This window comes from Hypomesus nipponensis, chromosome 4 (genome assembly GCF_054491055.1).
Source record: "Hypomesus nipponensis isolate SF chromosome 4, ASM5449105v1, whole genome shotgun sequence".
In the NCBI taxonomy this organism is placed as follows: Eukaryota; Metazoa; Chordata; class Actinopteri; order Osmeriformes; family Osmeridae; genus Hypomesus; species Hypomesus nipponensis.
The window spans coordinates 3,198,824-3,215,810 of NC_140364.1; the positions used below are offsets into that span (position 1 = coordinate 3,198,824).

The 16,987-nt window shown below is 44.9% G+C and overlaps 1 protein-coding gene across 2 annotated transcripts in view; it reads right to left on the reverse strand.

The window, feature by feature from the left end:
• Positions 1-16,987, reverse strand: part of npr1a (natriuretic peptide receptor 1a) — a 51,438-nt gene that overhangs the window by 15,864 nt on the left and 18,587 nt on the right. For both annotated transcript variants that reach the window (XM_084695718.1, XM_084695717.1), the window contains exons 4-8: positions 15,912-16,025; positions 14,902-15,040; positions 1,977-2,071; positions 1,400-1,535; positions 969-1,053 (exon numbers count right to left, since the gene is read on the reverse strand). In XM_084695718.1, coding sequence (XP_084551844.1) covers positions 969-1,053; positions 1,400-1,535; positions 1,977-2,071; positions 14,902-15,040; positions 15,912-16,025 — 569 coding nt within the window. The remainder of the gene's footprint in view (positions 1-968; positions 1,054-1,399; positions 1,536-1,976; positions 2,072-14,901; positions 15,041-15,911; positions 16,026-16,987) is intronic.

The window sequence follows — 16,987 nt, forward strand, 5'->3', positions numbered from 1 at the left end:
TATACAGGAAGTGCTCTAACAGCTCCCAATAATGGAGCAGGAGAGAGAGAGAGGAGGTGGTGAGAGAGATGAGAGAGGGGGCAGGGATACAGAGAGACGAATGAAAGAAGGAAGACAGGAATAGAGAGAGAGAGAGAGAGAGAGAGAGAGAGAGAGAGAGAGAGAGAGAGAGAGAGAGAGAGAGAGAGAGAGAGAGAAAGAGAGAGAGAGAGAGAGAGTAAGAGAGTAGGAAAGGAGGGATGAATGCAGAGGTGCGAAAGCAGACCGAGGTGATTCATCACTAAGACACTCTTTCCCTGTCACCTCCCCGTAATACAGCACACAGAAGAGGAGGGAGGGAGCGCAGGGGGAGAGAGAGAGAAAGAGGGGGAGAGAGAGAGAGAAAGGGAGGGAGGGAGGTGGACCTGGAGGGGGGAGGGAAAAATGACACCAAAGTGGCGAGAGAGAGCGAGACGGCGACAGAAGAAGGGGAAGGGATGGACAGATGAGTCAATAAAGAACAAAGAAAGTGAGAGGGGAGGAGTGGAGCAGGCGGGGGGGAGGGGTGGAGATGAAAGTGGGAAAGAGTGAGGATGTAGAGAGAGAGAGAGAGAAGTTAGTGAGAGAACACAGCAGAAGCAAAGAGAGAGGGAGGAGTGAGAGGGGGCGAGCAAGGGGAGAGAGCATGAGTCGAGAAATAGAAAGAGGAGAGACGGATGGAGAGAAGAGGGGTTGGGAGGAGAGAGAGGGAGGAGAGCAGAGAGAGGGGGAGGAGAACGGAGAGATGGAAAGAGGTAGAGGCGAGACCAGAACACGCTGTCAGAAATTTGTGTGGGTGGAAGAATGTGCAGGTACCTATGTCGGCGTAGGTGTGCGTGTGTGCGTGCTTGTGTTTACGTGGGTGTGAATGTACAAGCGCGTATGAGTGAGTGAGAACGTGTCTCTGTGAGTGTGCGTGTGTGTGCGTGTGTGTGTGTGCGTGTACTGACCTGTAGATGAAGATGGTGACGGTGACGATGATGACGAGGATGAAGCACACCACAACAGCCACCATCTGGTGCATGGTCACTGTGCCTGAGGAGGAGACACACACACACACACACACACAGAAACAAAGAAACCGTTTCCATGGTGAATCTGCTGTGATGTTTCATAGGACTTGGGCTACTGTCCTGAGAGACTGGGAGAGACATCTGGAGCACACGGGTCAAAAACACCTTTTCAATAAGTATGTGTGTGTGGGTGGACAGAGTGGGTCTTCGCGTTTGTGTGTGTGTTATCGAAAGGTATTGCGGCATTGCCCATATGGGTGAGGCAGTGTACAGTAGAAGCAGTTTAGAGGCAGGTCACAGATTAGAGTCAGAGGGGTCCGTACAGACGAGGCAGTATAGAGGAAGTTTCTAGTCAGAGGATTACATACGGGCGAGGCAGGCCACGTTATCGTTCTTGAAGCCACAGTCAGGGATGTCCTGGGGGGCGGAGCCTCCTGGCCACTGGATCACCATTCCTGGTTGCAGAAGCAACTTCTTCCTCCCAGTGTTATACAAACACACAATCTGGAGGGGGGTTATACACGCACACGGCTGTTATACACACACACAGCTGTTACACACACACACACACACACAGATGTTATACACACACACAATCTTAATCTGAAATGTATGGTAAGGGCAGGATAGAGAGGAGAGGGAGGAAGCAGGTAACAGAAGGCGAGAGACAGAAAAGAGAGGGATGGGTAGAAAAAAGGGAGGAGCAAAATAGAGAGACAGGAGAGACTAATAAATGAGATCAAGTGAAAAAGAGTGAAACAGAGTATGAGAGGAGAGAGAGAGGAGAGAGAGAGAGAGAGAGAGAGAGAGAGAGAGAGAGAGAGAGAGAGAGAGAGAGAGGGAGGGAGGAGAGAGAGGAGAAAGGAAAGAAAGAGTAGAGAAGGAGAGAGAGGAGAGAGAAGAGGTGAGCAGGAAGTACATGTATGGAAACAGGAAGTGGCATACCTGGAAGACACCAGTGTCAGTGTCAGTCATATCCCAGAGAGCAAAGTCAATCTCCCGATCTCCATTCTCATCTATATCCACCAGCCCTGTTACTCCTGGGGGATGGGGAGGGAAGGGGGGAGGGGGACACAGAGACGAGGGTGGGGGGAGGGAGAAAAGAAAGACAAGGAGAGAGAAGCGAGGGAGGAGAGGGAGACATAGAGGAAGTTGGAGAGACAGAGGAGGGGGAGGAGAGGGAGAAAGAGAGAGAAGGAGGGAGTGAGAAAGAGAGGGTGGGAGGCAGAGGAAAACAGGAGGGAGGGAGGCACAGGGGAGGTAAAGTCAGGGTGAGTGGTACTCATAAAAATGTGCAGCTGAAAGCTGTGTGATGTGGTATCTGTGTACGAGCTGATTTGGAGGGCCCATCCTGACAGTACACACACACACACACACTAGGACACTCACAGGCTCACACACACACACACACACACACTCCCAGGCTCACACATACACTCACAGGCACACAGACACACTCTCTTCTCCAAGTACTGGTCTGATGAACACAGGTCCAAACAGCACAGCAGTGAGTAATCATTCACAGCACTCCCCTACCACGCAGCTGTGCGTGTGTGCGTGTGTGTGCCAGGCAGGGGTCCTGATGATGAACACAGATTAAGCAAGGGAGAGGAGAGAAGAGAAGAGGAAGAGATGCACACACACACACAGACCCCCTGGAACCATTAGTCAGTGTAACCAGAGTCTCACTGAAACTCAACTCCCTGCGTCAGTCTCCTGGTATCTGGGATTTGTGTGAGTGTGTGTGTGGCAGAGAGTGGACACACTAGATTGATCAAAAAAAGTCACACAAAGTACATAGGATGGACGAACATACACCCCCACAACACATTCACACACACACACAGAGACACGCACACATAGACACACACACGTACAGAGGACCATAACAGAGCCATATGTTGTGAATGTGGAGGCTCCCTGCTGGTGCCCAGGGGGTTGTGGGTAATGTAGGAGTCGTGTGAAGAGTTGCATGATGGGACGTGGGAACAGGAAGGGACCGGGGCTCCCACTCCCAGCTCAGGAACAACAAGACTGAGAAAGATTTTCTTTTACCTCAAAAGGGCAAAAACTAATCATATAGGAACTAATCCTAATAAACTATATTGTATGAAAGAGCCCTATAAGGGCACTACTATTAGCAAGGACATTTATCAAAAAGCGCTTGGCAAACAAAACTATCTGGCCATTCTAGAAACCTACCTGGCTGAAAAGTATCCCAGCAATAGAGAGGGTGTAAATCTGGCAGTACAACGTATATCTGAATCTAATAGTCTTCTTAAAACATAAAAAAACTAAAGAAAAAGTGAGTGTGAGAATCTGCGCTGAGGGAATACAAAAAAAAACCTCTGATCAGAAAAAGATCAACATGTCACAGACAAACTAAATATTATTATTGAACCAAGTCATTCTAATAATCTTTTGGGACCGTTGGAAATCTCTCACCAAAAAAAGGCAAGAAGAATTGGCAATCCAAAAAGGAGACGTATGACAGAATCACTTTGAACAATTCTACTGTCACAAGTATGTAGTCTACGATGAATTTGAAACAAAAAGACAAACTTCATAAATTAGAACAAACAATTAAAAACCATCAAACTCATTGGACTACCCCAAAAAACTAAGAAAGAGTGAATTACAGGCCCTGAAACAGAATGATCTGCGGTCCTCATGTACTTCTGAATTAAATTATTGCATACACAGACAACAATGTCAAGGCTACCATACAAAACTATTTAACATAGTTTTGAGTGTGGAATATTTCTGTTATATCTAGAACCAAGGACTGATAACACCTATATTCAAAAAGGTAGATACTCACACCATCAGGGCATCTGTGTCAGTAGCAACATGGGGAAGGTATTCTGTGCTAAAATAAATAACAGACTTGACATGATGTCGTGAGTAACAGCCAAATATGAATGGTCAACAATCACATGGACATATCATAATTGAAATTATAATGAAAAAACGACATGTGTTCCTGCTTTATTGATTTGGAAAAAAATTGAGTCAATTTGGCAAAAAGAAAATTGTATCCAAACGAATTGAAAGTGGAGTGGGAGGAAAAACACATTACAGAAAAAACAATACACAAAAAAAAGTATGCAGTAACTACTTAAAAAAAAATAGCCAAAAATACAGCAAGATTGCAATTATGAGTCCCAGTCTAATATTCATATCACTGAACCGACTAATAAATGAGATCAATCAAAAGCACCGGGTCTCATTATAAACCATTAAGAAATCAAAGTCCTCATTTTTGCCCGCGACCTGGTGCTTCTCCTAGATCTCCTACAGTTCTTCTGTCAGGCATGGGCCCTCACCATCAATTTGAAGAAAGAAAAACAATTCAGATGTCAAGGAAATAAAAACACTCTCTAATTGGGCTTCACTGTCATCAAACACAAACATACCTACACATATTTGGTTCAAAACAAAAACATCCACAGGTCATTTTAACGTGGCTGTAAGGATTGAGGCACAGGACCATTTTATACTGTAAAACTATCTATAAATGTAAATATTCCAATTAGTACATGGTCAAAAATAATGAAATCCACAATCTAACTTATAGCACTATACGGTAGTGTTCTGTGGGTTCCTTTAATACACCAAGACCCAGTTTCCCCAGACATGGATTAAGCCTAGTCTTAGACTAAAAACATTTCAATGGAGATCTCCATTAAATGTTTCTTTCCTATACGACTTGGTTTAATCCATGTCGGGGAAACTGGGCCCAAGACTTTGACAAATGGGGTAAACACCCCATCAAAACACTTCACACAGAGCTTTGCAGGAGTATCCTCAGAGCACAGAGGAAAACTACGAATAATGAACTCAGAAGTAAATGAGGCCAATTCCCACTTCTAATTAACATTCAAAAGAGTTGAAACGTTTTACCATCATAACAATTAAAAAACCCTCCTCCTACCACCACCAATCTCAGAACTGTCAAGAGCAACACAGAGATCAAAGTGCCCTCAGCCTGGACCTGAGGTGCAGTCCACCAAGCATCCCCACAACCCCTCAGGACAGCACTCACTCAATCGGGCCAAACAAATACAAGTAACAAAAAAGAAAACAACATCATTTGCTTGAAAGGAATTACACAAAAATGGAGAAAACACAAATGCTGTTTGGATCTAAACAGACAGTACATAATGGCAGACTACCTAAACATCCAAAACGCAACTGTCTGATCAAAAACCAAGGAAGACATTAGATGTCAGCCAGTGAGCAGGAGGAGCCAGGAGAGGACAGACTCCCGTCCCCTGAGAGCAGAGAGGTGGAGACAGAGTTCTGGAGAAAGACATTTGAACACAAACACACAGATAGGTGTGTGCACAGTATGGCTAAGGTTGTGATGATTTATCGATAAGAAATCTTTCTGTAGTTTCACTGTTGCTTTGGCAACATGGAGATTTGTTCTTTCCTATCACTAGAATTGAATTGAATTAATTTAGAGAGAGAGGGGGCGAGAGAGAGAGTGTCTGTTGCATGCATGTAGAAAAAAGTTACAACATAATTTTATGGGATGACTTGCCGTTTGTGAAAAGCCTCAAAAGAAACGAAATTCATATTCAACACACAACCCGGACTCAACCGATGCACAAACTAGGTGTTTGTGACGTATGGTGTTTGAAGTACTGTAAACCTACAGAGCTAACTGTTCTGAAACAGGTACAACAGCTGTGTCCTGGAATAAACCTGGCGGGTGCATCAGTACAACCTCAGCCGTAATACTGCACAATTTGTTTGCTCTGTCAATAATGGAACCATCTCCTAACATGCCAAGAAGCCACTTGAAATTGAAATTCAATTGAGAGAGGGTGAAAGAAAGAGAGAGAGAATGAAAGAGAGATAAATAGAAAGAAGGGAGATAAAGAGAGTGCTGCATGTACAGTATGCTTGCTTTGCGAATATTTGAAATAGTCTTTATACACCAAAAAGGGACTTGAGATGTGGGGCGAGAGGGGGGAGGGAGGGAGAGAGACGATATCTTTAGGGAAATTGACATATTCCTCAGCATTTTGATGCAGTGTAGTCACTGACATGGACCCCGATAGAATCACTCTGTATGAGCCTTCTAAAATGTAAAAGTGGTGGACAACAAATTCACAGCTTCCAAAGTGATGAACAAAATTTAATATTTCTGTGATTCCAATCCACATGACACCGATATGCTGGCTGTCAACAATAATCTTTCACAATTTCTGAATCTTTCACAATATGCAAAATTATGAATGAAATTAAAATCAGGGGGTCAGATGGCTGACTGGTTAAGGAATCGGAATATTAATCTGAAGGTTGCCGGCTCGTGCTAAAATGACATTGTGTCCTTGAGCAAGGCACTTCACCCTACTTGCCTCGGGGGAATGTCCCTGTACTTACTGTAAGTTGCTCTGGATAAGTGCGTCTGCAAAATGTAAAATTATTTGACTAAAAGTACAGAAACGTTCAAAAGAAAAGAAACTAACTATGATAAAACAGATAATTGTTATGATATCAAAGATGATATAAAAGATAAACAGAACACTCAATTTACCAAAACCAATAATTGGATAAGTAGAATAACATGAGCACATTGAGAACAAGAGTACCACCCATCTAAAATAAGAAAATCTGGAAAAAAAAACATTTTGAAAATCTATATGAAGACATCTCACCAGAAAATACAAACCAAAATCTAAATCAAACAATCAAACAACATAGAAACAACCGTTACGATTGTTGTGGACAAAGTAAAAGTAAAACCAAATACATTCATTTGACACATAAGAAAGGATTTCCTTAAATAACAATCCAGTTGTAGCACAGCATGGTAAGAAAGAGACTAGCAGATGACCTTAGACCCACTTCCCTTTAGAATAACCTGGTTAACATTTTCTCAACTTTGCTCTCTGAAAGGGAGGGGGAAAGAAGTCAGAATGATACCTAACCTAGGAACTAAAGCCCCATAGGATCTAAGCATAGAAAGCTTGCAAGAGGAGAGCTCATCACAAAATAAAACAGAACATATATATATATATGTTTATATATATATTTATACTTTATTTTTATATTTTATATACTTTCTTTTATTATAGACATTTTTGTTTTATTTTATATACTTTATATTAGATTCAAAAGAGTGTTTGTGCATCCTTGAAACCTTCTGAATTTAACCCCAACAAGAACAACTACCCTAGCCCCTTGATTTCCACTCACTGAAGAATTGGCAACTAAGATCCACTCTATTAAAGACTACCTCCATGTGGCATTGGAGAAAAGACGTGAAATAATTAAGTAGAAGTCTACCAGGGTTGTAATTTCAGTTACGCTCGTGTAAACATTTGAATGAATCAACTAGCAGAGGCCTCCCTCTCCATGACACAGAAGGTAGATCCTCATTCTACACAGATGATCTAGTCCTCCAGTCACCTTCAAAGGGAAGGCTACAGCAACCTGCCAAAGTTGAGCGATGGAAGTCTAACGACATCTAACAAAAATGATGGCTGTGATAAAAGAAGCGTCAATATCAGGGAGAGTCACATTCACACTAGGAAGCACTACTGTGGAACACAAATGACAGCCTCTAGAAAAGACAGCCTCCAGTATCGTCTGCTTGGCCGTGAATGAATGGACTCGAAGAAAAAGCTTGTAGAGCTATGCAATTACTGTAAACAGAAATTCTATAAAATAACCATCCAAATTACAAATGACAGCAAAACAGTTTAATCAAGCTGATTGCTTTTTATGGAAGTGTGACATGGGTCCCGTGTCACAACACCCTACCACTAGTAATATTTGTATGGGTGTGTATGATTTATGATGATTAGGATCTCTGATACGTGTTAATAACTACATGTTGGGGTGTTGCTAAATTTTTATGCCAATACCCTGGCCTAAATACGTCCACTGCAAACATTTATCATATTCTCCTGTAGGCCTGCATGTAAACCAGAAAATCGTTTTAAAAGAAATTCCTGGATTAAAATAATGCATCATGACAGTTTGTATGATTCAAAATGGTCATTTCACACTAGCATTGAATTATCGCGGCAAACAATTACATTACACTTAACTGTAAGTAAAGTACAAAAAAGTGCAAATAACAAAACCTGTCATTATTACTTGTGAACAAATATCATTCACGTCTTACTAAAGCTAGTCACGCTAAAGTGAACGAGGTAATCAAATCCATTCTGTTTCCTCTTCTAAGCCTATAGAGGTCACATGATCCAAAGACCCGTACCCAAAGGCTGAGGCAAAATGAACAACTCATTTCTGTTTCCTCTAGATAGCAGGACTGAGACTACGCAGGTCACGTGAAAACCTATCCAAAGACTCGTACCCAGCAGATGAACAAATCGTTCATCTCCAAACCGAGTCTTCGGATCAATGTTTCGTTCTTCTGCCAATCAAGTATTTGGATCAATGATTCGTTCATCTGCCAGGTATGAGTCTTTGGATCATTATTCACGTGACCTGCAACGGCTCAGTACTGCCTAGCTTTGGGAAACAGAAATGATTCGTTCATTTTGACTGGGTCTTTGGGTACGAGTCTTTGGATCATTTTTCATGTGACTTGCAGAGGCTCATAAGAGGAAACAGAAAGTATTTGCTTACTTCATTCACTTTAGTGTGACTAGGTTTAGTAAGAGGTGAATGATATTCGTTCACAACTGATAATTATTGGTTTTGTTATTTAGACCTTTTTTTCTCGGCCACAATAAAATGAAGGAATCGCTCTCTGAGAGTACTCGTTACTCCCGAGTCATACTAATAATTCGTTCAAAATGAACAAATTGTTCACAAACGACACATCACTAATCACCAGCGCAAGATGGCAGCACCCGTATCCGGGATATTTCGCCATTCTGTTTTGTATTGGGAGGAAGCAGAGACACGTTGTCCATGTACAGACTATGATCCCAGCTGTGGAGGCTCTCTGCAAGACCCTGATTGGCTGAGCAGGAGGTGACTCATGTGATTGGTGGGTTAGTCTGTGAAGCACTTACGTTATGTCAATAAAGCTCATCTGAGCGTGTGCAGAGAGTGTGCTTAGAAGTAGTTTAATTTTTTCCTTTACTAGAAGCAATGCCATTAAACAAAGCCTTGCAATTAGAAAACACAATAATAAATACATTTGAAAATGTTTCAACAAGTATAAATAAATTGAACAAGCCAAACAATCTAAAATTACTTCAATAAAACAATGACCAGGGCACAGGAGCAGGGAAACAATGTCTAATAAACTTCAGGTCTGTACTGGTCTAAACTGGTCTCTACCTATAATAGTCTGTGACTAGTCTGTACTGGCCTGCAACTAGTCTGTACTGGTCTGTACTGTAGAGATTAAATATGTTTTATCAGCGTAATGAATGTATCCAGATTTACTGTTTAAACACCTATAATCCAGCATGGCACTCTATGGTATCACCACTGTTCTTTTGTCTTAATCCATATGCTCTCAGATAATCAAACAGATGTCTTCTTCTAGGCCACTCAATCTATCACAGATGCTTATTCTCTCTCTATTCATAATGCCAGCTGTTGAGCTGAAGTGTGTGTGTGCACGTATGTGCATGTCAGTCAGTAGTGTGTCTGCTACAGGGAGTGTTTTCTTGTAAATACATCTGATTATCTCCCTCTTGAAAATCTGCACTGTCACACAGAGAGAGAGAGACAGAGAGAGAGAGAGAGAGAGAGAGAGAGAGAGGGAGAGTGAGAGAGGAGGAGGTAGAGGTAGAGACGGACGACGTGTGGGGGGGTAGTGTGAAAGAGAGGGGGGTGGAAAGAGAGACCGACAGACACAGTGGCTGTGGGAAAGATACGGAGAGAGAGACAGAGAGAGAAGTCCCACAAGAGATTACAGAGATACCGCACAGAGATCCCGCAATATTGCCAAAAAGAAGACCTGCCATTATGCCAGCTTTACTTACTGTAAACCAAACTATTCAGCATAATGGCGCCCAGTGTGAGATTTTAGATAGAATGCCGATGTTCTGGAAACCGAGGCGCAATGTCAGTGTGGTTATTAGAGTGTGTAATGGTTGTTCATTTTACACAGAAATGATTCAGCTCTTTGACTGCCTTCACTACCGGCTTCATGCTGGTTCCACAATGACTCCTCATTCTGTGTTCGTACCTTTTACACAGAACTGTGAAGCGGCATTGAGGCACAGCATTCCCGCCTTGAAAAAAAAAATATATATAGAGAGAGAGAGGGTGAGAGAGGGAGAGAGGTGGAGTGAGGGAGAGAGAGAGGGGTACAAAGAGAGAGAAAGAGACAGAGGGGGAGAGAGAGAGAATGAGAAGGAAAGAGAGAGAAAAGAAAGAGAAGGAGAGAGAGGGGACGAGAGAGGGACAGAGAGAGAAAAGAGGAGTGGAAAAGTACAGAATATTCCCCGGCAACCTTAGAAGGACTGGTTTGTTGAACAATGTGGCCAGCCTTCTGCTGCTGTAATAAAACTATTATTATCATATGTACACAGAACACACATACATGTACAAACACACACACACACACATTCTCTTTCACACACTCAAACACACAGACATACAAACACACACTCTTTCACACACAGCCAGAACCAGAACCTGGCTGGTACAGTGGAAAAACACTGGTAGCGACCAACAACATGGCTGCTCCTCCGAGTCAGGGTGGACTGTGACAGGAAGTGTGTGTCCCTGACAGGAAGTGTGTGTCCCGGACAGGAGAAGTGACACGTGCTGGCACCAACTGCAGTGGATGACTGATATAATCAGAGATGTGTGAGTGTGTCTATGTGAGTGTGTGTCATTGTGTGAATGTGTGTCTGTGTGTGTGTGTGTGTGTGTGTGAGTGTGTCTGTGAGACTGTGTGTGTATGTGTGAGAGTGTGTGTTTGTGTGTGTGTCTGTGAAAATGTGTGTGTGTGACAGGATCTAGATGGAGTCCAATTCTCACCCCTGGGAGGGTGTCAGGATACTGAAATACATGAGAGGGTCCTTCTCCTGGGAGAGGGAGTCAATAAAGTGTGAGTGTGTGTGTGAGTGTGTGTGTGTGTGAGTAAGTGTGTGTGAGCTGGGGTATTTTATGGGATTTTCAAGGCTAGTTGGTGGGACTGGGCTGTTACTGCTTCTCATTTAATGGAAGAACAGGAGGAGGGGAGAGGACAAGAGAGGAGAGGAGAGTGAAGGAGAGAGGAGAAGAAAAGAGGAAGGGGGAGGAGAACAGGAGAGAGCAGGAGAGAACAGGGGAGAATGATAGAGCACTCGGGAGCAGAGAGAAAAAAGGAAAAGAGCCGACAGAACAGTGTAACAGGAATATGGCCCATTTGTTTACGCTGGATGTTCACTAACTCCGTCTGCTTGTCACTAATGATGCCTTTTGAGATGGAAGGAGAGATAGAGAGCGAGTAGGAGAGAGTAGGAGAGAGTAGGAGAGATAAAGAGCGAGTAGGAGAGAGTAGGAGAGAGTAGGAGAGAGTAGGAGAGAGTAGGAGCGAGTAGGAGAGAGTAGGAGAGAGTAGGAGAGAGTAGGAGAGAGTAGGAGCGAGTAGGAGCGAGTAGGAGGAAAGGAGAGCGTGAACACAGAATTTACATCAGGGTAGTCTCCTATCTGATAACCCCAGATTATAAATCATCTTAGTGGCATAATACGATTAATGCTGATCTGTTTCAAACGTTTCACTTTATAAGTTATGTGTAATTTGCTATGCAAGTAAAAAACATTCGAATTTAAGACAGAGAGAAGGATGCAGAGAGAAACCAGAGAATCCCTTTATGGTACAGAACATACACATACATCACACACACACACACACACACATACACACCCACACATCAAACATACAAACACACACACACCTCACACACAAACACATCACATACACATACACACAGAAACACACCACACACACATCACACACACCACACACAGATGAATGTTATCCATTTTTCACCTGCTGTCAACCTAGGATTCTCTTTGACCCTCGTTTGACCCAGACTAGTCAGATAACCCTGCCCCCGTCTAGTCAGCCAACACCCCATCGATTACACATGGACAAGGACTGTACCAGTCAAAGGTGAACGCTTTGGTGGCGAGGAGCGTGTGTGTTGTGAGTGTGTGTGTGTGTGTGTGTGAGAGATTTTGTAGGCTATGTGTGTGTATTTCAGGTGTATGTGTGTGTTGTGTGTGTGTGGGTCAAAGGGATGGAAGGGAGGGAGGGAGGGAGGGAGGGAGGGAGGGAGGGAGGGAGGGAGGGAGGGAGGGAGGGAGGGAGGGAGGGAGGGAGGGAGGGAGGGAGGGAGGGAGGGAGGGAGGGAGGGGGAGAAGAGGAGGAGGAGAGGACAGAGGGGGTCTTTAAACAAGAAAAAATAGAATGTGTGTGTGTGTATGTGTGTGAGAGAGAGAGAGAGAGAGAGAGAGAGAGAGAGAGAGAGAGAGAGAGAGAGAGAGACAGAGAGAGAGAGAGAGAGAGAGAGAGAGAGAGAGAGAGAGAGAGAGAGAGAGAGAGAGAGAGAGAGAGAGAGAGAGAGAGAGAAAGAGGCTATGACGAAGGCAGTGTGAGGTGGTCACAGATGTTGGAGATAAACAGCACTCTCTGTTTTCTCTTTATTAGATTCAGCCCCTATTATCCTGCTCCTGCTGTGTCCTCACGCACATATGCGCAGACACACACACACACATCACACACAGACTCACATAAACACACACACTCTGTGACGGGCCTCCCTCTCTGTCTGCTGTTTGTCTGTTCGAGGTAGCGGAGGGTGGTGGGTGGAGCCGGAGGGTGGTCAGTGCAGACATCACACCTGGATCCAGAAGGTTCCTGGTGAGCCAACCTCAGGAACCCTTTAACGGGCCTGAAGTCTGTCAAGAACTCTCGCTTTGCCACATTCTGTTTGCTAACGGCTTCGTGTTTGGAGTTGATATTGTCTCATTCACTTGCATCACCCATGTACTCTCAGTTTTCCCCTCCATCTCTCTCTCCCTCTATCTCTCCCCCACCCCTCCTCCATCTCTCTCTCCCTCTATCTCTCCCCCACCCCTCCTCCATCTCTCTCTCCCCCACCCCTCCTCCCTCTTTCTCCCCCACCCCTCCTCCATCTCACTCTCCCTCTATCTCTCCCCCACCCCTCCTCCATCTCTGTCTCCCCAACCCCTCCTCCCTCTTTCTCCCCCACCCCTCCTCCATCTCTCTCCCCCACTCCTCCTCCATCTCTCCCCTCACCCCTCCTCCACTCTGGATGTGATTATTGTCCATGTTCATGTTTTAGACGGTTCTCTACATTCCACCCTCATCAGAACCTTGGCAAGTTTCTAGACCACACTTCCTTCAATTCCATTCACCAAATTAATAGCTAATTCACTTGAAACTGCTCTCTGTGTCTAATCTCTATGTCTCTCTCTCTCTCTCACACACACACACACACACACGCACACACACAGTGCAAACACAGAGGGAGAGAGGATGGGAGAGGAGAGAAGGGAGGATGGAATCACAACTGAAGCACCATGTCTAATTTAGCTAAATTTAAGCCTGACGCTTCACACACTCTTTCACAAACACACACACACACAAACACACACACACAGACACACACACACACACACACACACACACACACAGACACATTCCTCATCTGGTATGGTGACCCTCTATTATCTCATGTCACAGAATGTTTACTCCTTTCAGCCACACCAGCCTGGATTATAAAAACACACTTAACACACACACACACACACACACACACACACACACACATACACACACACAGGGAGAGGACAGGAGAGGAGATGAAATCCACTCAGACACACATGTCATGCTGTCTTGTGTAACTTGGCTCTGTGCTATCAGAAGTCCCAGAGGGAGAGGTCCCTGGTTCAGGTCAACACTGGTCAATAAGGGTGCGTGTGTGTGTGTGTGTCATGAGTGTATCCTAGTGTGTGCATGTGTTTCTGAATGAGTGACTCTGTGTGTGTGTATGTATGCGAGCATGTGTGTACCTGAGTGTGACTGAGTTAGTGTGTGTGTATCTGAGTTTGACTGTCGGTGTGTGTGTGTTCCCCAGGCCCCAGGAGCAGTCCCAGCTCAGAGAGACCAGACTGATAGACTCAATCTGTTGTCAAACACGATGTATCTCTCACAGTGTCTCTAACGCTCTATCACCCCCTCTGCTCTCTTTCTCTCCATCCCGCGCTTTCTATCTCTCTCTCTCTCTCTTGCAGCCTGTTCAACTCGATCACTCCTCTCGTCTCTCCTCCTCTGTATCTTTCTCCATCCTGATCATGTCTTATCTTTCCATCTGTCTCCATCTCTGTTTCTCTCTATCCCATTTCTGTGACTTTTTTTGCCTCCATCCCTCCCTCTATCTGTCCCTCCTCTCTCGGTCCCTCCCCCTCTCTCCCCACCCCCCCTCTCTCTTTTCCTTTAGCAAACGGAGTTCCTGTCTCTCTGGGCATCCGATCCACAACTGTCAAGCAAACACACATACACACAGTCACATACACACTCAGGCAATCACACACGTGTGTGTAACTGAGAGTGGATCACCACTACGAGGCAGAGGAACCAGATACTGTGTGTCTGATGAGAGGTTATGACATCATTTCTAGGCACAGAGATTAAGCAGAGCAGAACCCTGACTCCTTAAAAACTTGCTGGAACAGATGCTTTTGTCCCCATGGCAACCAGCTGCTTCGATAGCTGAGTGCAGCTACTAAATTGCATGTTTGGCCAAACACTCATGTATACAATCCGATAATATAACTGTGTGTGTATAACTGACTGTATCTATAACTCTGAGTGTGTGTGACTGTCTGTATTTGTCTGTGTCTGTGTGTGTCTGTGTGTTTGTGCGTGTGCGTGCGTGCGTGTTCGTGCGTGTGCGTGACTGACCGTGGTAGGTTCTGTTCCACATCCTCTTGGTGATGACATCACCATGTGGGCGGAGCCCCCCAGTCTGCTCCAGAGTCTCATTCAGGACATGAGAGTACAGCGTCACTCCGTCATAGAAGGAGCCCGCAATCACGTTGATCTGGGGGAGAGAGGGGAGGGACAGGGGAGGGGAGGAGAGGGGAGGGACAGGGGAGGAGTTAACAACACCGTCATAGGGGAAGGCCGTGATCAAGTTAAGCTGGGGGGGGGGGGGGGGGGGGCTGGAGGGAGGGAGGGAGGGAGTTAAATTATTCAGTAAATATCCGTTTGAATGTTTCCAGCGTTGTTCTAGGTGAGGGGCTGGGAGAGTGGGGTGGGGGGGTTGGCTTGTTAGACACGCATGATCATAACTCAGGGCAATATTTGTTTGGGTTTAGAGTCCCAGAGCAGTCTAGCCATGTGTGTGTGTGTGTGTGTGCGCGAGTTAAAAAAACAATATGAAAAACAATACAGACTCCCCTGAGACCACCAGACCCTTCTGTAGCCTCCCGACAGACATACAGAAGGTCCCTGTCCCTGCATGTGTGTGCACGTGTGTGTGTGTGTGTGTGTGTGTGTGCGTGTGTCAACACTAGGCAAGGTCGTCTGGATCAGCAGAGGGATTGATAGCAGGAACCTTCACTGCCAGAGACTGCTATTGTAGGAAGACCTTTCCTCCAATCACAACACTTCCAATCCCTCCATCTTTACATCCCCTCTATCCTTCCACGACTGCATCCATCCCTCAACTCAGTCCCTCTCTTTCTGGTAGGTGGATCTCAGTGGTTGAGCATGGAAGTGCAGATCAAGAGGTCTCCGGTTCGCATCCCACCCGAATGTCACTTCAGATCAAATCTTCAGCTAAGAAATCTTAACACAACCAATGATAAATATCTCTGCTTCCCCATCCTCATCCCTCTCCATCCCTTCCCCTCCTGATGCCTCGCTTTCTCTGCCTCTCTATCCACCCTCCCTTCCCCCCCAAGTCTCACCAGTGAGTCGTCGATGGTGAAGTTGAACTTGTCCCCGGCGTCTATCTTCAACTGAGAGACAAACTCCTTATACTCTGGGTTCTGTGGTTCCCTGTAGGTCAAGATTTTCACACTCTGCACACACACACACACACACACACAAAAGAGAGAGATCACAGCGAAGGTTATAATACCATACAGTGTAGTACATTCAAAGGTGCTTGAGGATGTAAACATTGTGTCCGTCCAATGTCTCACTGATGTGCACGAGGCTACCTACCTATCTCCCTGCTTGAAACCTTTCTAATGGCTGCTGGCAATGACAGAGTAGGCTACATCCAGCAGTGTTCCAGGCATTAATTAGTGAGTCATACAGTACAGCCTGGTCTGTCCTGTTGACAACGCAACAACACCAACGCTAGTCAACTTGTTAGCTAGACAGTTAGCTAGTCAGCCAGCTAGTCTGCAAGTTAGGCTACTTAACTAGTTAGCTGCTTAGTCAGCCAGCTAGTCGGCAAGCCAGCCATTCTTATAGTTACCCACTCAACTAGCCAACCACCCTGCTAGTTAGCCAGTCAGCTAGTTAGCCAGTCAGCTTGTTGGCCACTCAGCTAGTGAGCCACTCAGCTTTTGTCAGACAGTTCACTATATAGGTAGTTAGCTAGTCAGCTAGTTAACTACTTAGTCAGCCAGTCCGCTAGTTGGCTTTTAGTCCCCAGGCACAGTCACTGGACCCTAAACACACACACACACACACACACACACACACACACACACTTGTGACAGAGTTAAATTGTGGGAGATTCTACCCACGTAAGGAGTCACTCAAAGGAATTTCCATGCATTATTGTTTTGTATTTGATTAAGTGCGTATGCTACAGACTGTGTATTCGGTGCCAGAGATTTTTATTTTTTTAAACGTTTGAGGTATGAGACCCTCCCTCAGTTTGCCTGCTCTGAAGGCTTAACAAAGCGAACGGTTATGTGCAGGTTATGTTTCGTCAAATTTCATCCCACTAGCGGGAAATTTGGTTGCAGCCAGGCATGAAAAAACACATACAAACCATGTTGTATCGAATATAACTAATGCTAAATCA